The sequence below is a fragment of the Acanthopagrus latus genome, chromosome 12 (assembly GCF_904848185.1).
Source record: "Acanthopagrus latus isolate v.2019 chromosome 12, fAcaLat1.1, whole genome shotgun sequence".
NCBI lineage: Eukaryota > Metazoa > Chordata > Actinopteri > Spariformes > Sparidae > Acanthopagrus > Acanthopagrus latus.
In genome coordinates, this window is record NC_051050.1 from 24,284,969 (window position 1) to 24,309,396 (window position 24,428).

General features: G+C 42.5%; 2 protein-coding genes across 6 annotated transcripts; both read left to right on the forward strand.

The window, feature by feature from the left end:
* The first annotated feature begins 501 nt into the window (after positions 1-501).
* On the forward strand, positions 502-5,547 carry LOC119029813 (cyclin-dependent kinase 2-associated protein 1). Of its 3 annotated transcripts, none has more exons than XM_037116955.1 (4): positions 502-680; positions 3,705-3,808; positions 4,698-4,824; positions 4,922-5,547. In XM_037116955.1, the coding sequence occupies exons 1-4, from the start codon at positions 653-655 to the stop codon at positions 4,987-4,989; spliced, it is 327 nt and encodes a 108-aa protein (XP_036972850.1). In that variant the 5' UTR covers positions 502-652; the 3' UTR covers positions 4,990-5,547. The 3 variants fall into 3 exon arrangements, with proteins under 3 accessions (XP_036972850.1, XP_036972849.1, XP_036972848.1); XM_037116954.1 differs by lacking the exon at positions 502-680 and adding an exon at positions 1,183-1,378; XM_037116953.1 differs by lacking the exon at positions 502-680 and adding an exon at positions 1,391-1,820.
* A 1,278-nt stretch (positions 5,548-6,825) lies between these two features.
* Positions 6,826-23,421, forward strand: LOC119029789 (M-phase phosphoprotein 9). Of its 3 annotated transcripts, none has more exons than XM_037116922.1 (24): positions 6,826-6,963; positions 7,716-7,987; positions 9,129-9,276; positions 10,587-10,676; positions 10,756-11,267; positions 12,336-12,501; positions 12,659-12,731; positions 13,764-13,867; positions 14,066-14,182; positions 14,325-14,791; positions 14,936-15,085; positions 15,457-15,544; positions 15,721-15,936; positions 16,130-16,177; positions 16,286-16,350; positions 16,445-16,546; positions 16,874-17,107; positions 17,179-17,345; positions 17,491-17,745; positions 18,068-18,188; positions 18,487-18,581; positions 19,288-19,487; positions 19,862-19,930; positions 23,290-23,421. In XM_037116922.1, exons 2-24 carry the CDS (start codon positions 7,752-7,754, stop codon positions 23,332-23,334), a joined length of 3,768 nt encoding a protein of 1,255 aa, XP_036972817.1. In that variant the 5' UTR covers positions 6,826-6,963; positions 7,716-7,751; the 3' UTR covers positions 23,335-23,421. The 3 variants fall into 3 exon arrangements, with proteins under 3 accessions (XP_036972817.1, XP_036972814.1, XP_036972815.1); XM_037116919.1 differs by lacking the exon at positions 23,290-23,421 and adding an exon at positions 20,587-21,629; XM_037116920.1 differs by lacking the exon at positions 23,290-23,421 and adding an exon at positions 20,587-21,629 and having other exon boundaries at positions 12,662-12,731.
* Positions 23,422-24,428: the final 1,007 nt, after the last annotated feature.

A 24,428-nucleotide genomic window follows, 5' to 3' on the forward strand; every position in this document is an offset into this window, starting at 1 on the left:
GGAAACATTTGAGGTAAGTACAGCACACCAGTAAGTGTATTTCGTTACGTGCCACTACTGTGTTGTTTGTGCTGTTGGAGCTGAAAAACAAATAAATATGTCATTGAAAATAGAATCTTATAAAGGTTTTTTTTGTTATTACATTATCTGAGTGCTTCTTCCACAACTGATCAGGTTTTAACATATTCTGTGAATCTGATGTCTGTTTTGTACTATAACAACAATTAAAAATCAGAACGTGTTCAGATTTTTTGTTAAAAGATGTAAAAACTTCTTCCTCTGCTGCTTTTTTGTTGCCAGTTTCATCATGAAACCACATAAAATACACATATTTCTGCTTATTTTTTCCAAATAAAAGTTGATTTAACGCACATTTACTTAAACACATAGTGAAGTGACCCTGTGGTATTTGCACCTTTATTGTGGTGGTGGGGGAGGGGGGTGGGGGTCCTCTGACACCACAGGGGCCCCCCAGGTCAGGACTCTGGGAGGGGGGGCAGGACTGGACCACAGCTCCCACCATGTGGCCTGATGGGACAGACTGAAGGTTTAACCTGACTGCTGCTCATCTCAGTGGATCCTCCTGGTTTTTACCTTTTTTTTTTTTTACTCTGTATTTCATGTTAAAACTACAGATTCTCATGTGAAAACAATGGATGCGCCCCCACAGCCAAAGACAGGTATCTACAAAACTGCCTCCAGCTCCTTCTTCTTCTTCTTCTTCCTCTTCTTGTTTTTTGTTCCTCTCCAGACTTTGACACAAACAAAGACATTTTTCTTTCTCTTTCTCCCTCAACACTTAAACTCATCCGGGTTAAAGTCTTTTCATCTGGTTACATTCAAACACGACTTTTACTATATTTATTTATTTATTTTAAAAACACCATATTCTGACTCAAACGTGTCGTAAATGTATTTTAAATGCACACAGGGACACTTGAGCAGCGTGAGGAGACAAAAGTCAAACGCGACATTTTGACTTTTTTTTCCCCCTCCAAACATTATCTCTCTTTTTTATTTAAAAGTGTTGTTTAAAGTCGACTTTTCTCGGCGAAACGCGTTAAAACCGTGTGTGAAATCCGTCTCTTTCTGCTGGAAATCACGTTTTTAACCGTGTTTTTTTAATTTATTTTTTTTTTCTTCCTTCTCCACACAACATGATAACCCGCAATGGATAGTATCAGTGTTAGAAAGCATAGTGGGTGTCAATATAAAGTGACGGCCATATTTGCCGGTGCCGCTGTTGTAAACAAAAAGTGAGAGACAGACGCTTCACTGAATTTCGGGTCATTTTTATTTCTTTAATTTACAATGTCTTTGGGAATGTCTTATAAACCCAATGTCCATCAGCACATTCCGGGAACTTCTGGGAACCAGGGTAAGGAGAAAAAACGGGGGGAAATCAAAGTATCGGTCCGTTAAATCGAGTGTTAAATTCGGGGTCTCGGAGAATACCTGGAGAAAGACCGTGTCTGTAGTTTTTGTCCAGTTATATATATAGGGTCAGATCCTGGGAGCTAGGCTAATTCATATCCGCCATTATTACTAATGTAAAAGAGCGCCATCCGCGATATCAGTCGGCCGACAAACACCGCCGGGATGTGAGACGAGACGGCGGCGGTTCGTAAAATGCGATTCTCCGTCGTCCCGGGTCCTGGTCCCGCCGGGTGGGAGCCGTTACACGGTGACAAAAATGTATCACTTGTGTCTTCTTGAGCCAGCCTTGTTCCGTTTCCTCCATGATGCTCCTCGGTCGGAGCTGCTGATTGATCTGCCTCTCAGTATTTTTATGACTCTTCGAGGACATCTCGCGTCGGAGGGTGAATATTACAGCCGAACAAAGCAGCAGGGGAGCGGCGTGGAGGGGAGGACAAAACCCCCTCACCAGACTCCGTTCATTTTTTATGGGAATTTAAGGGGCTGTAGCAAAAAGAGAAAACTTTTCTGTTAGGTTGACTCCAGTGTTGCCTTATTTTTTGGGCAAACCAAATGATTTATAAAAAAAAGTATATTGAAACTATTTATTGATTGGTCGATAAAAAAAAGAATGATAATGTGTTGGAGGTTAATAGAGCTAAACAAAGCAGCAGGGGAACAGTGTCAAGGGAGGACAAAACCTCTCACCAGACTCTATTCATTTTTATGGGAATTTAAGGGGTTGTAGCAAAAAGAGAAAACATTTCTGTCAGGTTGAGTCCAGTATTGCCTCACTTTTGGGCCAGCAAAATAATGTTTTAAAATTGAAACTATTTATTGATTAGTCAATTTAAAAAAACAACAATAGTGTTTTTTGAGTTTGGGTATTACAGCTAAAAAAAGCAGCAGGGGAGCAGTGTCAAGGGAGGACAAAACCCCCTCACCAGACTCTGTTCATTTTTATGGGAATTTAAGGGGTTGTAGCAAAAAGAGAAAACTTTTCTGTTAGGTTGACTCCAGTGTTGCCTTATTTTTTGGGCCAACCAAATGATTTATAAAAAAGTATATTGAAACTATTTATTGATAAGTCGATAAAAAGAAAGAATGATAATGTGTTGGAGGTTAATAGAGCTAAACAAAGCAGCAGGGGAACAGTGTCAAGGGAGGACAAAACCGCTCACCAGACTCTGTTCATTTTTATGGGAATTTAAGGATTTTTGCAAAAAGAGAAAACTTTTCTGTCAGGATGACTTCAATGCTACCTTATTTTTGGGCCAACCAAATAATTTATTTAAAAAACTGTATTGAAACTTTTTATTGATCAGTCGATAAAAAAAAAGAATGATAATGTGTTGGAGGTTAAACAAAGCAGCAAGGGAACAGTGTCAAGGGAGGACAAACACCCCCCCCCCCCCAGACTCTGTTCATTTTTATGGGAATTTAAGGGGTTTTTAGCAAAAAGAGAAAACGTTTCTGTTGTGTTGACTCCAGTGTTGCCTTAGTTTGGGCCAACAAATAGTAATAAAAATATATTTAAACTATTTATTGATTAGTTGATAAAAAAAAGAACAATAATGTGTTTGAGTTTGAGTATTACAGTTGAAAAAAGCAGCAGGGGAGCAGTGTGAGGGGAGGACAAAACCTCTAACCAGACTCTATTCATTTTTATGGGAACTTAAGGGGTTTTAGCAAAAAGAGAAAACGTTTCTGTTGTGTTGACTCCAGTGTTGCCTTAGTTTGGGCCAACAAATAGTAATAAAAATATATTTAAACTATTTATTGATTAGTTGATAAAAAAAAGAACAATAATGTGTTTGAGTTTGAGTATTACAGTTGAAAAAAGCAGCAGGGGAGCAGTGTGAGGGGAGGACAAAACCTCTAACCAGACTCTATTCATTTTTATGGGAACTTAAGGGGTTTTAGCAAAAAGCGAAACATTTTCTGTTGGGTTGACTCCAACGTTGCCTTATTTTTGGGCCAACAATTTTTTTTTCTAAAAGTATACTGAAACTATTAATTGATTCGTAGATTTAAAAAAACAATAATGTGTTGGAGATTGAATATTACAGCCGAACAAAGCAACAGTGAAGCATAGAGAGATGAGAACAAAACAAGCCAAGATATAACAGGAGTAAGGTTAAAAAGTTAACCAGTGGCAACTAAACACCCAGTGGCAGTTAATCGTTTGAGTCGATTCATCAAGCAAAGGGCCAAGCATGCTCTGGTTTGCAGAGTCTTAATTGTGAGGATTTACTCGTATTATTTTTCTTACTGTGTTTTCTGAACAGTTGGAAACCTCCAGTCTCCCTCAGCAGCTAACCTGGCCACGTTGCAGCAGTCCTACAGGCCGCTTCTGAGCGACTATGGACCTCCATCTCTGGGATTCTCACAGGTAACCGATCGTAAACTGATACAGACTAAACCACACAGGCACTTCATCAAACTTCTGCCTGTTTTAAATGGAAACACATTTACTTTCACCTGTGGTGAAGTATTTTCACAGTGTAGGACTGCGACTTTTTCTTCACCCAAAAATGAAAATTCAGTCGTTATCTTCTCAGCCCCATGCTGGTAGACAGTCAGGTGAAGGTTTGTAGTCTTCAAATCATTCAAAGCAAAACAGCATTTCAGCATTCTGTTAAACAACTGAAGCACCTGGAGACTTGTATTAAAACGTGAAAGAACAACTGGAAAAAGAAAAAGATGTCTGACTCGCAGTCAAGCTTGTGCATCCACTTCAGACGGGTGCGTGCTAACGATTAACTCATCAATTCGGGATCTCGGGGCCTCAGGAGACTTGGATTACACTGGACAAGCTGTATGGGGCCATTTTATGCTTTTTCTCAGTTGTTTCTTTACTTTTAAAACAAGTCTCCAGCTTCTTCAGTTGTTGTTTTGCTGTGAAGCTCCAGAAATGTTTTGTAGATGATGAAACTTCATCTGAATTTCCATCAGCATGAAAGGAGAGGATGACTGAGTTTACATTTTTAGGTGAACTGTTCCTTTAATGAAAAGCAGTGAAAGCGACTGCTGAGAAGTGATCCACATGAGTAGGACTGATGAATAGATTAAATTATGTGATTAAAAAAGTGTCTGTGCTTTCCTGCTTTTGTTTTGCTCTCAAATTATTAACATTAATATTTTACTCTCCTTATTGAAGGCTACGTTCCTTCTTTTCTCACTGAATTATTATCAGGATTAAGAGTGGCTTCTGCTTTAAAAGAGCGCAGTGTGAAATGTGTTGCACCTGGCTTATCTTCCTCTGTTTGTTCGACCTTCAGGGCTCCTCTGGTAGTCAAGTGCCTCAGAACAAATATGCAGAGCTGCTGGCCATCATCGAAGAGCTCGGGAAGGAGATCAGGCCCACGTACGCTGGAAGTAAGAGTGCAATGGAAAGACTGAAAAGAGGTGAGTGTAGACCTTCACATGCAAGTGCAAAACATACAGTGTAGCTGTCGGCGATTCAGAGTTTGTTAATCTAAAGTGTGTTTGCCTTTCTTCAAAGGAATAATCCACGCCAGAGGGTTGGTGCGCGAGTGCTTGGCTGAGACGGAGAGAAACGCGAGGTCCTAGCTGCGAGCCAACACTCCTCCCTGCAAGAAGAGCTAACAGCGTGTGTCTCATGAAACAAAATAAATAACTTGCATGGCATTTCCTTCGACAAGAGGAAGTAAATGAACAAAGGATGGATAAAGCGAGCTCCTAGAGAGAAAAAATAACACAATTCATGACTCCTGACGGTTCTGCAGGATCATTTAAATCATGTGTGGGTTATTGGAATTCAATTGAGAGGGTATCATGTGTTTTTATGCCCCACTTTTGGGATCTTAGTTTTCAACTTCATATTTAAAACATTGATTTATGCATGCGAACGGGCCCGCTGGGTTAATCTTAGACAGTGCATGGCTTGTACAGGGGTAGATGGAGAAGACTTCTTCTTTTTGATAGTATTTGGTCTGTTTTTCAGACCCCTATAACACACGTGACTGAGTGAGCGAGGGACAGAAATGTGCCAAATGCGTCAGTTCATTCGTGTTGAGGTTGGTTTTGGTATTAAAAAAAGGAAAATGCTGTTACTTGCATCTTTGTATGTATTTATTACTCAGTGTAATAAATTGTATTTTCAATATAGTTGTCATTGTGTGATTTAGTGCATTTCAGACATTCATCGTCCAGATCTGATGAGACGCTTATCTACCAAAGTCTTTCCTTGAGGGGCAAATAAATCTGCTTGTACGTGACAATAAGAAGTAAAGAAGACTGCAGGTTAAGGCTGGACGATATGGCCTTAAAAGAATATTGTGATATGCAATGTACAGTTTTAATCAATACTTTGAAATACCTTTAAAGCACTTTAATTGGATTGGGCAACAAAATCAAATATCTTCAGAGTTCTGTTGGATCTGAATGCGAGGGCCACTTAAGGGAACAGTTCACCCCAAAAATTAACATTCAGTCATTATCATCTCTCTCTATGCTGATGGAAATTCAGGTTTCCTAGTCCACTAAACATTTCTGGAGCTTCACGGTGAAAGAGTGTTGCAGGATTTTCTCCAAAACAACTGAAGTAGCTGGAAATTTTTTTAAAAAACAAACCAAAAGCAAAAGCCATAAAGGAAGGTGAAACGAAAAAGATATGTGTTCAAAACGTCTAAGCAGAACCACAATATTCATACTTGAGAAACATCAACCAGACATGTTTTGCATTTTATTAAACAGCACAGAATGCAAAATGCACAGAAGTCAGTATAGGCAGGTGAGTGCAGTCATCCAGATGGGCCCAGCAGCTGTTTTTCCACCCCTGGGCCCCTAAACAGGTTATTCTGGAGACCTGGTTTCAATAGATGAAGCTCACTAGATCACTGTGCTTCAAGTCTAAGCACAGCGTTATATGCAAAGATAGATAGATAGATAGATAGATAGATAGATAGATAGATAGATAGATAGATAGATAGAGTACAACTTGAAGGCCAAATTATACATTAACACACTACCTCAATATAACATCACAATGTTAACAGTAGTATAGAGTAAAGCGAAGAAGTTAAATTAACTCTGTGTGCATGTAAAGTGCTATATGTTTAATATATGAGTGTAATAATAATTTAATGTGTGTATACAGATGGTTGCCTTCAGGGTCTGGGGTGCACATGGGCTTGTAAAGATAAACAGCAGCTGGATCAGTGAAATAAATGTGATTAATAAAATCACAGGTGAGAGGTCTCAAGGTAACAACAGGTGAGATAAACTCATCTAAATCCGGTGGGAAAGATCCATAAACTGACTGTTGAGGGTTTCTCCTCTTGTCAGCTTGTGTCCCAGCAGATGTGTACGCCTCTTCCCCCCGACCAGCCAATAGATTCACAGGGAGAAATTGACGGCCAATCAGAGCTCCGCATTTTTGAGCGGATTTCGACCAATGGCGACGCGTTCTGCGGCCGTTACAGCAGCCAGAGATCACTGCAGTGCAGTAGCCAACCAGCAACCAGCTAGCCGACTTGTCTACTCACAGAGAAATATGGATGAAGCGATGATACAAGTCAACGGGTGGGTTAACTCTTTATTTAATGAAGGTTATCTGCGTCACTCTGTAAAACCGAGTGTGTCCTTCCGTGTGTTTGAGTGTGTGTCATCAGTTCACCCGCACTGTCCAGCTTGTCTACGCTCTGCTTACAAACGTGTAATGTACCAACTTAGCCCAACTTAGCTAGCTAGCTAACCAATTCATTTTGGCTTGCCAGTGGTAGTTGTAGCTAGCGTGTTAGCAAGGTAACTTAGCCTAACTGAGCCAGCTGAGTTGACAGCCAACTTTAACGGTCTTGCCCTCCTGCAGCATCGGTGCAGCTGGCAGACAGCGAAGCTAAAGCGGCTAGTGTAGCTGTTATTGTTTAATTATACAATACGTCTGTGGCTGTGGCTTAGACATCTGTTGGTGCTTTGTAGATTTTGTTATTTGCTAAGGTGTCAAAGTTAATTAGCCATTCAATCGAACCGAGCTCTCACAGACATGAAGCTACGGGTCATGACAGACAGAAATGTGGAAGCTAATGCGGGACATTTACACGTTAACTTGAGCATTTGTATTTTTGTTTCTGTTTATGTTGTGTCAACACTTGCAGTTGTCAGGTCAGAGATATGACCTGGACTGAGACTGAGGGCTGATACTGGGCTGTATCAGCTGTGTAATAAACATCTGGATCCTTTCTATTATTGTGACAGTTGAGCAACAACTCCAACTGACTGTATGTTTTCCTCACTTGTCTCACTTCCTCTTGTGTCCCCCCTCTCTTGGTTCCCAGCTGTCAGACTGACCCACGCTGCATGGGCCCATAAACATGTCCACAGATGACAGTATCTCTGAGGATGTGTCCAGCTCGGGGGCTCTGAGCCATTGCCATGCCAGTGCGGACGGGGATGGGGGCAAAGAGAGTGAGACGTCTCTGGTGTCCTCTGAGGGGACATCGGCCTCGGGGCTGGCCGTCTCAGAGGAGAGACACACAACCTCCCAAACAACAGGAGGCACTGTGCAGAGCAGGCCCGTGGACATCACACCAGCATGCAACAAGATCAGGTACAGTGTCAGAAAACGCTCGACTGAACACAGAACATGAAAATACAGAACAGAGATAAAATATGAAACAGTGGGCAGTACAACAATCTTTCTTAAACCCTGTTCTCACAAGACTCGTCTTACCAGGAGACCTCATGTGACTCAGAAATTACAACCACGCTTGCTTCTCCTGTGGTGTATTCGCACAGGATAAACGCCTGTATTTTACTTATATTTCCGGACATTACCTCCTGGATATTATGCCGAGGCACCATGTAACATCAACTTTCAGTCGGGGAGTGTCTGTTCTGTAGCAGCCACATCACAAATATTTTTTTTGGACTCTTTCTGCATGTTTTTCAAGCATTAATACACATTTGCAGCTTGTTTAGATCAAGTAAAATCTGCTTTGTGGCTGCACTGAAACATTACCTATAAACTTCTCTGTCCAGGTAATACTAGTCCCATGTGAACAGGCCTTTAAATGCTCTTTTTATCAATTAATAAAATGTATGTGTGGGAGGATATCTAGCATTAAATCAGAGAGGTTCAATCTAAAGAATCATTGAGGATGCTGTACGCAGTGTATTGTATCACGACACTACACAACAAAAAATTCTGCTTGTGATAATTTGTGTCTGATTTAGTTATGTCAGGAGTCTCCTCCTAACTCATTAGAATCTATGAATTTGTTGGTATTGTTGATATTAAAACTTAGACTGCTGGACACAAATTGCTCCTAATTCACTGATGGTCACTCAGTGTGTGTGTGTGTGTGTGTGTGTGTGTGTGTGTGTGTGTGACCCCGAGGCTTCAAGTTTCCACAAGAAGGAAAATAAGATTTCACCCATTTTAATAACGTGATAGAATGTTTGAATTTACAAACTACGAACATCACAGAATTACTACAAATTACCGACGTCTATTTCCTGTGAAAGACTGTTGTTGCAGTTTTCTGAATTTCCTTGAACTTAGACGGAAAAAAGATTTAAATGTTATATCTTTATGTGGTAGAATATTTTATGGTAGAATATTTTGCAAGTCTAATCCAAAGAATCGTGTAAGTTGCAGGATGGTGTAGAAGGTCCATAAGAAGAAAAAGATACATATATTACCATCCATACAGTGCAGTATGTGATTTAATGTTGATTTATGATCTTAGGAGTCTGTGTCTGAGCACAGATGAAGCATTTGAACAAGGGAAGAGCCTCCCATTCATCAACCCAAGCTCCCTCGAGACCCTGCGGGCTTTGGTGCAGGAGATCCAGAGCAGCGGAGAAACGGACCCTGAGATCTGGAAGGATTGTGAGGTGGGAGATAATTACAGAGCAGGAAAGACTGTAGCTGCTGTAGAAGTGTAGATGCACGCTGATGATGTTGGAAGTGGAGTCGGGGTTAACTGCTGTGGTAGTTGTTCTTGTGCGCTGCATTTGGCAGCTGGCAGCCTCGTTTCTGAGCTGTCACTTTTATTTTTTGTGCGGATCACACCTGACAGACACACACTTGTGCGCGCGCACACACACACACACACTCACACACACACACACATAGCAGCCCACTGCAGCTGATCTTTTCAGACGCAGGATGTGATTTGTAGAGAACAGACAACTGTGATGCTGCAACACAAAGAGACTTCACTGCTAGTTCATCAAGCTGGAGGCCTTTTAGGTTACATACCTGAGGAGAAACACTTTTCTCTGGTCATTATAATGTCTCTTTTAACTTATTGCATCATCATATCACTGGCAAATTATTGTACATCACTTTGCACACAGGAAATATGCAGACAACTTCAGTTCAAGAAGAATGACGTCAGTGATGTACAACGTAATGCTTCAGATAAAAACCACAGACGTGCTGCCTTGCGTGCTGGAACTGGGAACAGGGCCAATAGGTGACTTTTAGTGGGGTGACCTGCATTTAAAAAGCCTGTGTAAACAGCTAGTCAGCTAATGAGACATCGGCACTATTGTGATTGTTTCATGCCTGTTATAAAGAAAAAGTACAACACACAGCAGCAGAAAGTTCTCAGTAGCCTCGGTTAGACGTGTGCCTCTGAAAAACCTCGGTTTGGAGGTCCGTGTAGCCCCAAAACTTCACCCCCTATCACATCAAGAATCAGGACACCGTACACCTAGATGTGAATGTGCCAAACGGAGGGCTCGGTCCAAGTGGTTGGGAAATGTTTCCTCACTAAAGAGTCTGCAAGTCTCCGACACACACACTCTCAAAGCAGGATATTATATCACTATAGCAATTAAAACACATTTCCTCCAGACATGCTTTAAGGCACAAAAATACTCTGCTTGGAATTATAATTTGTGTCTGATATGTTTTTTTTTAAAGGATTCTCCTCCTGACTCCACACTGAAAAATCCAGAATCTATGAATATGTAATTGATGTTGATTTTGAAACTGCATGCTCGTCTCCTAATTCACTGCAAATCCATTCATAGTGTGCTTCAAGTTTCCACCAGGAAGGGTTGAGTGAATAAGCAGTCTGCAGTTGTACAACAAAATAATATTCTACCCATTTTGATAGCAAAAAAAAGAGCAAAAGAAAACATGTTCTTGTGAGTGATGGTGGTTCATGACACCTTGTTTGCCTCCTCTTCCACAGGGCCGATGGCTGCATCTGTTTCAGCTGGTTGAGAAGCAATACCAAGAGCAAATACTCGCTCAGCAAGAACAATACCAGTGCCAAATACAGGTAAGCCTGGATTTAGTCATGTTGTATCATGTGAGATGGGTAAAAAATGTTTGTTTAACCTGTGTGCTTTTTGTTCCAGTTGATTCAGGATGAAATTAAGGCCCTGGTTCAGCTCCAGAACCGCCCGGCCAGCATCCAGCCACACACCGAGTTCTCTCCAACTCCGCTGACCAAAACAACCATGGACACAAAGGGTTATATCTTCCCCCTCCTCACCAGTGACCGCACACCCCCCAAAAATATAGCCAGTGACAACGACAGTCTGGCAGCCCCCGCCCACAACCCCTTTAGCTCCCCTTCACCTCCACTCCAGAGATCAGAGACCGCCAACCAGCAGGGGGAGGAGCGGGCGACCACGGTGCTCAGCAGTGGCTACGGGACTCTCTCTGCTTGGGACACCGGTCTGGAACCTGCCGGGTCTCCGGGGGAAGACGAGGATGGTGGTCAAGAGAGAGAGAAGCATCACTGGCCGTCAAACTTCCAGGAGGACACAGAGACAGCTGTGATTGGCTGTCGGCAGGATTTATCCAGTGAGAGGACTGTGGGAGTGGAGGAAGCTAACCCGTCATCGTACCAGCAGAGAACCTCTGGGTAAGTCTGAGTAGTTTATACAACACACCAACCACAACCCCTTATGTAAGAGCGTCAGCATTGATTTCAGGTGCTCTGCAGCCAGCATTACAAAGAGAAGTGACTCAACAGTTCAGTAAATCAGATGCTAAATATTACTTTAAAAACTCTCTGAACTGCAAAGAACTTTTACTTCTGTCATTTTAATTCACTATTGATTCATTTTTCACTATGAAATTTGAAATATACAAATCCTGCACCTCTTTGGAAACAACACAATCATGGCAAGAAGTGTGTTAGAACTCAGAACAGTGTTTTTTTTGCAGCTTTACAGCTATAATGCTGTAAAAAAAAAAAAAAAAAAAAAAAAGTAATACACTGATAAATTGAAGCTGCTAAATGCTCCACGGTGGTCATCACCATCACCTAGACTCTACCGGTGTTTGTCTGCTGTTTGCTGCTGAGCAGGTAGTGTAGAGTGGTTTCTGGGATGTAAAGACAGAAACATGATATAAATCCATATATCCACGATTTTATATCAGTCTTGTTGCACCCAAGTATCACGATAGGTGATTTTGTAGTTCAGTCGTATGAATAGTATGAATAAATAAAGGCGAGATGCTGATGTTGCTGATGCTGTTCACTTCGCTTCCTTGGCAGCAATGTATACAACACTTAAAAATGACAAAAAATTACTAAATGAAAGCTTTTAAATTTGAACTTTAGCACAAAGAATGAATTGCAAACAGAATGGTGGACAATATGAGTTACAGCTTCTCTGTCACCCAGATGAGAAATAACACTGTAATAATTAGAGTACACAGCAGTTCCTGTCAGGTGAACAGCAACAACACAGCTGTGAAAAATATCACTTACATCAGTAAATATCATGATATTCGATATTATCTATAATTGGCCATAGCGTACTACAAATAGGCTGTATCGTCTCTACTGTTTTCACATTGACAGCACGACATTCTGCTTGTTATTAAATAATTTCTTTAGACGTGTAGACCCTGCAGAAACCCTCTGAAAGCATTTTTTCTGATAGATTATATTTCTACTCATCCTGACTGGTTCTGTTGGCAGCACTAGCCAGCTGTTGACCTCGTGGGCCCAGAGGCAGAAACTCAGGCCCAAGAAGAACAAAGCAGGACCAGCTTCATCCCAAATCCCCGAGTACCCGGAGCAGCCACGCAGCCTCAGAGAGCCCCACAAACAAACGCCCCTGGACAGCTCAGACGACCAGGACCAGGTACATACCACCACGAGCAGTCTCATGAGATTTTGCAGGGATTATATAAAATAACTTTGTGCAGAGTGTGTTTGTTTTCAGTGCGTATGTCTGTTGTGGTCGTCCTGATTACATTCCGTCTGCTGCATCTAATCCAGTCATCTCTATTGGGTTTCAGCAGCGAGCGGCCGGGCCGTCGTCCAGCTCTTTTCCCCTGAGGAGGAGCGACAGCCTGATGTCTGAGGCTTCAGGTAACAACTCACTGACTCAGACAAAACACACAGCAGCAACACTTGACCCGTGTGAAGAGATCGCCGTGATAAAACAAACATTGCATGATATTACAGTTTCTTCTTAAAGATGAAGCTCCGCTGCAGTTAACACAAGTGACAGTAAGATGGCACTGTTGTACCAAAGAGGGATTTTTCATGAGGAAAAGGAATCTTATCATTTTTTTACTTCCTAAACAAGCTACAGATGTTCGACTTTTTGCTAGTTAAACTTTATAAACATCAGCTATGTTGGTCGTGAACTCTAGATCGATCTATTGTCAAGTAATAAATTAATCACCCACAATTTTCATTGATTGTTCAGATTAAAATGAAATCAAAATTCTCTGATTCCAGCTTATGAAATGTGAATATTTTCTGGTTTATTTCCTCCCGATTGTTGTTGACAATACAAGACATTTGAGGACATCATCTTGGACTTTTGGAAACACTGATCACCAGTTTTCTCAGTGTTCTGACATTTTAAAGACCAAACAAGTAATCGATTAATAGAGAAGTTAATCAACAGATTAGTCGACAGTGAAAATAATTTGTGAAGGTGAATATGTTTCTGATCCTTTCCTTCTCACTGAAGACAGCTCACAGATACACGGTTTAATTTCTTAAATCAAGTCTCATTAATTTCCTCTAACAGCTGCTCACTGTAGATTTTATTAAATGTTACTCCAGCAGGAAGAAATGGTGCATTTGTTGGCGACTTTAATCAGCGGCGGATTAATCCACATTTGGTGCTGTAGTGAGTATTTGTGGCAGCAGGACGGTGTGTGTGTGTGTGTGTGTGTGTGTGTGTGTGTGACCGAGTCTGTGTGAAGTGCAGTGTGTGTGTGTGTGTGTGGATGGTAATGAAAGTACAACAGTGTGGCTCAGCTGTTGACAAAAGAAATGTACAGATTATCACCAGACTTTTCTTTAATACGGACTGTGTGAAGGTGCTCATCACTGCCAGACGAGTAGATGAACCAGCTGATCTTTGCTTTCTTCTCTTTGTTTCAGGCCTCACTTATTGGCGTCTGAATGAGACGGAGCTGTATCATCCTCTACCGGACAGCTTCGACAGTGGCGCTTACCTCCTCCTGCAAGAGGCATCTATGAGTCTTGTGAGTAATAACACCTGGACCTGAATCCTCATCAGGACAGACGCAGACAGAAGATTCCCACTTTTGTTATTACACCACATGTTCTCAAGTGGAAATAAGCACCCTGCGACACCACCTTCTACCTGTGCACATTCTTATTTGAGGTGATTAACTGGTACTAATCGGAGATGACTGGTGTGTCTTCTCCGCCTCTTGTAGCCTTGTTCTCAGGAGCCTCAACTGTCTCTCAAAGAGATTTATCAGAACAAGCAAAGAACAGACTGCAAACGCTCAGACTGGGAAGGCTCGCTCACATCCAGTCCTTTGTCACCACAGGTATGTCACGTCATCATCATCATCAGTGATCCCCCGACAATTACTCTCACTTGCAATTGTTCCAGAGTAAGACAACACAGTAACAACACAGTATTGGTTGATACCCAAAGTTCAGGAATCTCTCTCCCTCTCTGGGCTGTAGGTGCTGACGTTGGACCCAGCAGCCAGCCAGCGGCCGTCGGATCGAACCTCCGGCTTCACGTCCCCCTCTCACTTCAGCAGCCCCTCATTCGCCACGCAGCCCCACCTCTACCCCAGAGTAGGGACCCCCGTGACCCCCGACAGCATGGTGGAGTGCAGTCCCAACCCTGGAGATACAGACTGTGATAGCTCCAGCGTCTCAGCTGCCGGTCCTTCTCCCTCTAAGGTGCAAAACATGTGGGTATCCCAGGCAGTCCAGTCTACCTCCCGTGATAAGCCCCAGCTGTCTTCCCACACATCCAGCCAGCAGCGCAGAGCCAGTGCCCCCTTAGCCAGCGAGGAGGAGGGCAGTCACACCCACACCAGCACCCTGAAGCCTCGTTCAGCCTCTGGTGCCACCCTGCGGCCTGCAGCCAGTCAACACATGGAGAGAGCTTCATCACTCGAGGATCCTGTCGTCCTCTCTCTGTGAGTCCAACACACAGGCCGCAGTACTCAGTCACACTGGGATGCTAATGCTCGATTTAAAATAACTTTATATATTTACACACACACAGTTCAAAGGAAGAGGACCACTTTAAACAGTTTTATTCATCTTTATTTTCTCCTCAGACTGAGGCAGAACCTGAGAGAGAAACACTCTCGACACGTGGCTGATCTGAAAGCTTATTACGAGTCTGAGATTCAAACCCTGAGAGACAAACTGAAGCTCAGAGATCTGCCCCAGGATTTAGAGAAGAGCAACCAGGCGCTCACAAAGAGGTGAGGATTACTTTACATTTATGTTTTAAAGTTTGAGTTAATGGGCTTGAAGTTATAGAATATGGTCAAGCAAAATAAGGCATTTACAAGTGCTTTATGATGACTAATAAAGAACAAATATGCTGCTAAATGTATGTTTATACTCAACCAGTTAATAGTTAATATGTTGACCTACTCTGAAGTGTTTTCATGTGTTGTTTTTTACTATGAAAAAGGAGGAAATTGAAGAAAAACAGATGATTTGTTCTGAAGTCCTTAACTTTTTAGTGTGACCAAGTGTTGAGATGCCACCACATTTCACCATCATGACATTAAACTTCAGTTTAGACTCATTCTTTTCTTTTCTGTCGTGATTTTTTGTTAATCGGCAGGTGCAAGCAGCTGGAGAAAGCTCTGGCTGAGGCCAACAGTCGTGTTCAAGAGCTCGAGGCAGCGAACAGCTCGCTGGAGAAAAAACTGGTAACATTCCTCGAAATCTGTTTTGTTTTTTGTACTATATATGTTAATTAGTTGCTTGTCTTAATCAACATCTGTTATTCTTGTGTGTATCTAATGATTAAAGTCTGTTGTTTAAAAGTCCCTAAATCCCTAAAATTCTTCCCGTCCTAAATCTCGATGTGACTTTCCGTTGTTAGGCAGAATGGCCGGAGCGGTACGCCGCAGCTGGCGCTACCGTGAAGTCTTTGCAGCAGCGACTAGAAGAGAGCAAACGCTCGGGCAAAGAGAAAGACGCTCTGACGGCACGCTTGAAGAAAAACGTCCGGCAGCTGGAGGAGTCGGTGCAGAAAGCCTGCAGGGAGGCCGACGAGAAGGAGGCGAGGAGGGAGAGGGAGTACAAGATGCTGCAGGATGTGAGTCTGACTGTGATGTGAGAGAAAATATAAGTCTGTTATCTTTGACCTCTGAACTTCCACTTTTCACTGGGAAAACTATTGCTGTAAGTGTGATAAAGTGAATGAGTGAGTGAGAAAGAGTTCTGTCGATGAATCTGTAATTCATTTTACAGCACTAATAATGATGGAGGTCTCTGTTCTGTGTCCGCAGCTGCTCAGAGAATATGACTCTCTGATGAAGGACCACGAGGGAATGAAGGTAATAGATCATTTACTGGAACTGATACATGACATTTTGGTTATTTGATTAGCACTGAAACATGTTCAACCCCTCAATTCAATGTTTTTACATTGTTTGTACCTGCAGAACAACCTGGTGTCAACAGAGAACAAACTTCTGGATGCCAACGACCACATATCAGAACTGAAGCGGTGAGTGGATTGGCTGTAGAGTGTAACAGGCGCTAACTGACACCTGTGTCCCTCTGTGGAGACCATGTGACCATGTTTGTCTCCGTGTCCTCAGAGTCGTCTCCAAGCTGGAGTCTCAGGTGAAGCAGCTGGAGCACGAGAACCAGGCCCGGGCACGTTACGCTTCCCACAGTAACACACAACCGTCTGGCGCTGGGTAAGTTCCTGAATGTCTGATAATCTGTCTTTCACATCTATAGTAGGCGTTACAGGCTGATGGAAGCAGAAGGAAGCATGCATCTACTCCTGGTCCGGGAATAGATGCACACCTCCTTCTGAAACTTTTCACAGGAAGGTTTCTGGATTTATTTTGAAAACCAAGTTATGATTTCTAGGAAGAGACATTGTGGCTGAGATTTGAGCAACACAAGCAGTAAAAGAAAGAAAAGAAACTGTTGCTGCTTTAATGATAAAACATCTTTTAACAATAAATTAAAAACCTGACTGATGCTTTCATGTAAATTTGTTCTGAACACGTCCACAGTCTTTTCCACCATCCTGACCTGCTGCTGTCACCCAGCAAACGTAAGGCAGAGCCGGACGTCACCCGCAGGAAGTCACCCTGTCCTCCCTCGGATCAGCTAAACGGCGGCAGAAAGTCACCTTTCCTTCAAACCAACCAATCAAGTGTCCACAAGAAGTCACAGTCTCCAATAACTGATCAGTCATCAGGAGCAGGAAGCTCTGTGGACACGTCTCCAGCCGGTGGCAGCTGGAGGTGAGTTTTCTTTTTTATTGTTGTGGATCATTTATCATTTTGTCATCACTTACTGAGATCTCTTTCTGCAGGTGTGCGTCTCCTCCCGAGTGTGAGCAGTCTCTGCCTCAGCCCAGACACCAGGAGCAGAGCGGCGGGCAGTGGGAGGCCGGTCGTAGAGAGTCCTGTTCCCTGACGCCCATGATGAGGGCCCTGATAGAACTGGAGGAGACCAGGGCCACGGAGAGCCGGGCCCCCTGTAAGACCACCAACACACATCAAGCAACAAATCAACCGATCACTTGAGATCACTTTAAATACTGCTAGTAATATATCTTTGTGAATTACTTATAGGCTGATCCAACACCTTAATCATGAACCTTTTGTGGGATCTTTCTCTGCAGGGGTCGGCATTCAGAGGACCACGGTCGGGTTTGTGGAGCGAAGACACAAAGACGTGATTCAGGAGCGAGTCGGGCCTCAGAATGTGGACAGGGAGGTGGTCAAACCTGGAGGAGTCGTGGCCAGAGCCGAGCAAGGAGGCGCCAAAAGCCTCAGTGGGGCGGCGCTGCTGAGAGCTCAGAGGAGTTTGTCTCCGGAGGGCCACCGATCGTCTTCTCTGCCCCCTCCAGCCCATCGAAACATTCCCCCGACACCCAGTATGTGTTCTGCCGGGCCCTCACACTCACCTCACTAACAATAAACAGATGTTTTAATGCTGTACTTGCTCTTACATATACAAAGTGAAACAAACATTTAGATGTTTAATAACTTCACAGTTTCAAGCTTTCATTGTTTAGGAGCAAAACTGATTATCTAATTCAATTTGACACAAACCCAAAAAACCTTTCAACAAAAGCAATTAAATCTTTCTTAATTTTGTGGATCACTGAAAATTCTCTGGAGAGTTCAGTTTTTAATTAATGTCATCTGGGTGTATCAAAGTTTTAATTAACAGCGTGTTTTTTGTCTTCCATCCAGCAAAGAGAGAAACTTTGCTCATGCCTCTGTCTGCCAAGTCGAGTCCTAAACGCTGCCCCACGGAGAACTACTCCACCGCTTTTGGTGGCATGATGCCACGAGAGGAACACCTGGTGAAAAGGTGACAAACACGCAACATCTCCAGCCAAGTGTGCTTCAAAGCAATAGCTGGATATTTTGAGAAATACACATTTTCTTCTGGAGAGTTCGATACCAATCTCATGTCTGAGCATTGAGCGTCAAGCTAAAGTCGATTAAGATTATCTTAGATTAGCATAAACATAATCTCTGTACAAGCAGGGCATCACTGTGCAAAACTACAAAAGATAAATCGGTATAATAGTTACACACACGACAAACTGGAGGTTCTACTTTACTGTATAAAACAAACAATAAAATCAGGTTGTTTCTGTCTGCAGGTTTGATGGACAGGTTGACCAGAGGCGTCATTCATTCCACAACAGCAGCAGTCCCAGGAAGAAACTCCAGTTCACGTCAGCAGACAGAGAAGATGGTAAGACTGAATATTCAAGCTCCAAATGATCTTTTTAAAATCTTACAGATGTTTTTCTTCTTTGCCCTACACACTTATTTTTCACCCTAATTACAGGGAACATCAAAGCTCTGTTTAATGGTTGGTGCAAAGTGGAGCGATATTTAATTCTGTTTAAATATCGGTCATCAGTCATGACTAATAAAAAGTCTAAATACAGCCTCTTTGAGCCGTGTGTTTAGCACACGGATTCCAACGGGACGCCGGAGCCGATCACAGCTGTTCTGTTCAACGCTGTTGTTTCCACCGTCTGCGTCACGGCACGTCTCAGCAGTCTATTCTCGACAGAAGCAGACGGCAGCCACGTCAGTCTGAACAAACTGAGCCAGACAGGAAGTCAGACAGAGGGAAGGCTCAGTACATCCAGGCAGTTTTCAAAATAAAACAGACTTTAACAAAACGATTTAACTACGTTGCCTCAAACACAGTGGAAGCACAAAAGTCAAGGAGAAATTATGAAACAAACACAGCAAATCAACAACATCAGGCAGACGTGAACTAAGACGGTTCGTGTCATTCGTCTTGTTTTCGTCGACGCTCCCAGAAGGAGATAATTTACCGTACGTTTATTATTGAGGTCACAGTCGGAGGTGGTGTTTAACTGGAGTGTATTAAAAGGTTTCTTCTGAAGCTACCCAATCTGATTCTCTGTGTTCGTCTCACTCAGACCTCCAGCAGTCAGAGTCCTCCAGCAGCGTGAAGCCGCCTGAGGGAAACTCCCAGCTGGGCTGGGACGAGCAGGGACCCGGTCCTGGGTCCAACCTGCAGGACTCCTTCGAGGACTCGGCTCCACTTTTCCTGGACAGACTCCATTCGCTGGCTGAGGCCGAGAAACTGTTTGATGAGCTGACGCAGGAGAAACTGCAGGTGAGGCGAGCTCGCTATCAGCTCGCCACATCGCACGCGGCTTTTGTTTCCACTCAGACAGTTTTAATTAACTCGGCACAGGAAGTTTACTGAAAGAGCTCCGTGTTGTTCGGTTTGAAGAGGCTCGTATCTCTGACAGCAGGACTGTAATCCCACGTGACCTCTGATGTAACACACAGTTCACTGTTGTCATCATGAATAACTTCTATTTTTAGGAAGTACAGATCCACACACACACACACACACACACACACACACACACACACACACACACACAGAGCATTGCCAGTGTTTCATTCATGCGCTGGTTGTTTCATCAATATAATTGTGTGTGTGTGTGTGTGTGTGTGTGTGTGTGTGTGTGTGTGTGGCAGATCGAGGCAGCTTTGAGCCGGATGCCTGGAGCAGGTGGTAGAGTGAGTCTACAGACCAGGTTAGATGAGGTAAGACTTTGGATATTGATCGTCTTCATATGAATGTATCAGTGTTGTTTTTTTCTGAGAACACCAGACAGATTAAAACAATTGTTTTCAACTAAATTATACATGGAAACGCTTTGGTGCCGGAGCTGACCGAAGTGTTTTCAGTCACACAAAAACATTTACAAGAGAAATTAGGCGTCTTCATTCAGATCACTTCAAGTTGAAGATCACTGAACTTTTCAGAAAGGTGCCGGTGACGTCACGGTCACACTTTTTCTCATAAGAAGCCATCATATTCAAATATTTTGTCTCCTGTTGATCATGTCGTGTACCCACATTGTCCTCTGATAGCTGCAGCCATGACAGCGGGGACGTCTCCATCGTTGAGCTCGTCCTCTGTTCAATGCTCGCGGTCTAAAAAAATGTCAAATAGTAAAAAGCAAACGTGCAGCGTCGGTTGTGATGTTGTCAGACAAAAACCACGTGCAGCGTTTATTCTCTCCACGTACGAACACTTAATCTGCCAATGTTTTTCTGCGTCCTCTTGTCCAAATGTGGTCACTTCTTGCTCCAGAAAAACAAGATGGCGACCGATATAATAACAGACTTGAAGCAACAAAACGACTGATCAGTGTTGAAACTGATTTGACCTCCTGCTCCTCCTCCTCCGTCCTCAGGTGGCCTTAGAGAATCGTCTGGAGAGAGTGAACCGTGAGCTGGGATCCATCCGCATGACTCTGAAGAGGTTCCACGTCCTGCGCTCCTCTGCCAACATATAGCAATGTCTGTCTTTTTACATTTACGGTGTGGATGCTACGACTTAGTGTCTCTCTTAGTGTGTTTTATACACTGCACTGATTGTCCTCCCGTCTCTCTCCGTGCCATACGCCCATCTGTACAGAACCCACACCGCGTCTTTTTTAATACATACTGCTTATTACTCGGGGATATTTTTTATATGTCTTGAAAGATATTGCAATTTTTGGAGTATATATTTTTAGTAACACACAGATTTGTAAAGTCGTTTACTTTTTTAGTCACAGAAATATTACTATGATGTGTTTTTTTTTTTTTCCTCGCCGTGTTCAGGTGTTGATTTTTAAAATCAGCCATGTTTCAGTGTAAACGTGGACGATCAAGCAGATTTCTCCAGCACAGACATCCATCCACTTTGGGATCTAAAACTGCCATTTTTGTTCATGTGTTTATGAATATTTTTACATTTTTTTTCCATTTTCATGACCTAAAAAGTATTTATTCAATGTTTTTGTACGCCAGATTTGTTATTTTATGAAAGAAGTAGATTATTTCTCTTTGCTTTGGGCCAAATTTATCAGACTTGAAGGAAAATATTTGTTTACTTGAATCGAATCGCCTTTTTTTTCTTCGTTTACTTTCCATCGCTGCTCGTCACTTTGTTTCGCTCTACATTTTTGAAGTCGCCACAGGACTGGAAGGAGCCTCCAGATTAAAAACCACTTGTAAAATCCAAACCAGCACACTTCTTCAGTCGACACATTTCCACGCAGCCGGTCGTTCTTCTCCTTCAGCGATTGCTCGTGCATGGATTTTCTTGCACTGCTTCCTTTTTGCCATACAGTTTTCCTACCTGACGTGAACTTCACTGGAACTATAATGTTGTTGTTGCACAATAAATGAAGCTTTTTTTTTTGATAACTGGAAGTTTTGCTCCTTTTATTAAACCTCATTATTAAACCGAGCAGTGAGTCTTGGGTTGTTATTAATGAAACACTGAAAATTAATAAAAACCTGATGAGTTTGTCGTATGTGTGAGGTTTCTGCCATCTTTCTTTTCCTGGTTAAAAGGTATTTTTTTCTTAATATGTGAAGTTTTTCCTCCCTGGACTCGAGGGCCTGAGGACAGAGGATGTTGTTCACTCATTGTTGGTTCTGGTGTCGCAAAAATACTGTACAGAGATGCTGATTTCTTTATCCAGCAGACTAGAAACTGGTTTGTTATGCAGATATTTTTGTGCAATCAACAGATTTGAGAGCAAAACTATTGACACTCCAATTAAAAAAATGTATTATTGCAAATCCAAAATTTTCACTCTCAGATTTATTCTGATTGATCGCATACAAAAAGACACAAAATTAACCTGATAGTTTGTTAGTTTAATGAATCTAGAATATATTGAAATATATCACGGGAAAAAAGAGCTCAGAGATTTTTTTAACTTCAGCAATTCAAACATGGATTCATGTTCACTCCTGTTTAACAACAAATTATTAAAACATATAAACAGACGTTGGAGGGTGCAGAGCCAGACCGTCTGAAGGAATAAACAATTCTTTAAAGACATTATATAGAAATGTTTAAGTAGGACGACATCAGACACTTTAACATTTCAACACGATATCTTTAGGCCAAAGGAGGAAACCAGTAAATGTTCATGTTTAAGAAGCTGGAATCAGAGAATTTTTACTTCTGTTTGCTTTGGTAAAGTTTCTCAAAGATTAATAGATTAGTTGTTTCCAAAACCCGACAAATCATCCTGAAAATGTCTCCGTTTGTCCACAAGATACTCGGATTACTGTCATAGAGGAGGAAAGAAACCAGAAGATATTCATGATTAAGGACCTGGAATTAAAAAAAAGGAGAGTCAGGTGAAGAGGCAGAATTTCTGGAGGAATAAACACTCCGAGTCACATCAGATTCTGTTCTGATCCGAAGCTGTTGATAAAGAAATGTTGATGAACAGGAGTGAAGATAAATCCACTTCTTCTAACCTCTGAGTTCTCCTCCCGTCTGTAAACGTCTCCAGATCAGAGGTGAATCTGACGTGACGCCTGGTGTTTATTCCTCCAGAAGGTCTGGATCTGATCTGAACTCTCTCACAGGATGAACACTGTGACATTTTCTGAAGACCCAAAATAAATACTGAACCAAACTTTGTGGGGTTTTTTTGTGACAAAGTAGTTTGTGTTCCTGTCATTTCATCACAGAAATAGGAGACCTGTAGAAAAATCAAAGATATACATTATTATTTCTATTATTTACAAGCGTATGTAAAGTTTTCACCTCGACTGCATCTTGATATTTTAAAATCTCCACAATCGGCACTTGATAACTGTGAGAAGTGGTTATAAATTCACCCAGAAGCTTGTGGATGCTGATCAAAAAGCACCTGACTGAGGTGAAAAATACACATTTTTAAGAAGATCGCTAAAAAATTAATTAGTCAAACAAACTTCTGTAATGTTTTAAAGTAGTTTCCTCTCAAGACTGAACAGATATACATGTTTCTTTACAACTTATCATCAGGATATAACATTAAAAACATGTTAGTCTTTATTAAAATAACAGTCCTGAGTTCTTCCTCCTCACCTGACCGACCAGGTGTCACATGTCCCCGCAGCTGCAGGTCTGCTGTCCGCCGCTGGGGGGCGTCCTCCTCCTCTGAGCTCCGTCAGAAGGAGGTTCCTGCTGTCCTCTGATGTAACTGCTAACCTGAATCCACACCATCAACACACCGGCCGGGCAGCTCCACCGTGTCGTCGGCTGATGGAGGAGCTGCAGCAGCGGGGCTGACAGACGCGCACAGCGGGGGGAATGAGCGCCGCGGGCCGGGCAAGCGCTCCGGTCTGTGTGGACAAATACAGCTTCGGTGATGCGTTCAGGCTCCGCGCAGCTGAAGCACCGCGACTGCAGATAAACAGAGAGCCGCAGGTGAGTCACTGACGAGCAGCTGATCGCTCGACTGACACGATGCAGATGTTGATGTCTCCTCCATTGTCCTGTGGTTCTGTTCGCCTGGCTGCAGGTCAGCAGGCATCCATCACTGTGTGGCTCCCCCAGCGGATCAATACAGCCTATAGATGTGACTGTGATCTATAGGACGAGAACAACATGGTGTGTGTGTGTGTGTGTGTGTGTGTGTGTGTGTGTGTGTGTGTGTGTGTGTGTGTGTGTGTTGTGCTCTCATCCAGCCTCACATTTCAGCTTCAAACTGCAGGTTAGATGAACCGACACAAACTATTGATCTGTGCAGATAACACACCCTGAACACTGGATCCTGCTCTGCATGCGCGGGTGAGATGACTTTACCTCGGTGTAGGGCTGCAAGTCTCAATTATTTTTCACTGTCGAGCAATTTCTCAATTCATCGATAAGTTGTTTCTTCTGTAAAATGTCAGAAAATGTAGATCAGAGTCTCTGAAACCAAACATGTCGTCTTCAAAATGTCTCGTTTTGTTGATTGTAAGTTTTTACTGTCATAGACGAGGAAAGAAACTAGAAGATATTCACATTTTAAGTAGCTGGAATTGGAGATCTTTGACCTACTTGTCTTAAAAAAGGAGGAAACCAGTAATTCTTCATATTTAAGAAGCTGGAATCAGAGAATTTTTTCTTGAAAACGATTAGTTGATTAGTTGTTTCTTCTAGAAAATGTCCAAGTATGTTGATCAGAGTCTCTGAAACCCAACATGTCGTCCTCAAAATGTCTCGTTTTGTTGATTGTAAGTTTTTACTGTCATAGACGAGGAAAGAAACTAG

Coding starts and splice junctions, on each gene's coding strand:
- LOC119029813 (XM_037116953.1), top strand. CDS start 1,694: ATGTATCACTTGTGTCTTCTTGAGCCAGCCTTGTTCCGTTTCCTCCAT. Junction 3,809..4,697: donor CATCTCTGGGATTCTCACAG/GTAACCGATCGT, acceptor TTCGACCTTCAG/GGCTCCTCTGGTAGTCAAGT. Junction 4,825..4,921: donor AATGGAAAGACTGAAAAGAG/GTGAGTGTAGAC, acceptor CTTTCTTCAAAG/GAATAATCCACGCCAGAGGG.
- LOC119029789 (XM_037116919.1), top strand. CDS start 7,752: ATGTCCACAGATGACAGTATCTCTGAGGATGTGTCCAGCTCGGGGGCT. Junction 15,086..15,456: donor AACCAGGCGCTCACAAAGAG/GTGAGGATTACT, acceptor GTTAATCGGCAG/GTGCAAGCAGCTGGAGAAAG. Junction 15,545..15,720: donor GCTCGCTGGAGAAAAAACTG/GTAACATTCCTC, acceptor TTCCGTTGTTAG/GCAGAATGGCCGGAGCGGTA.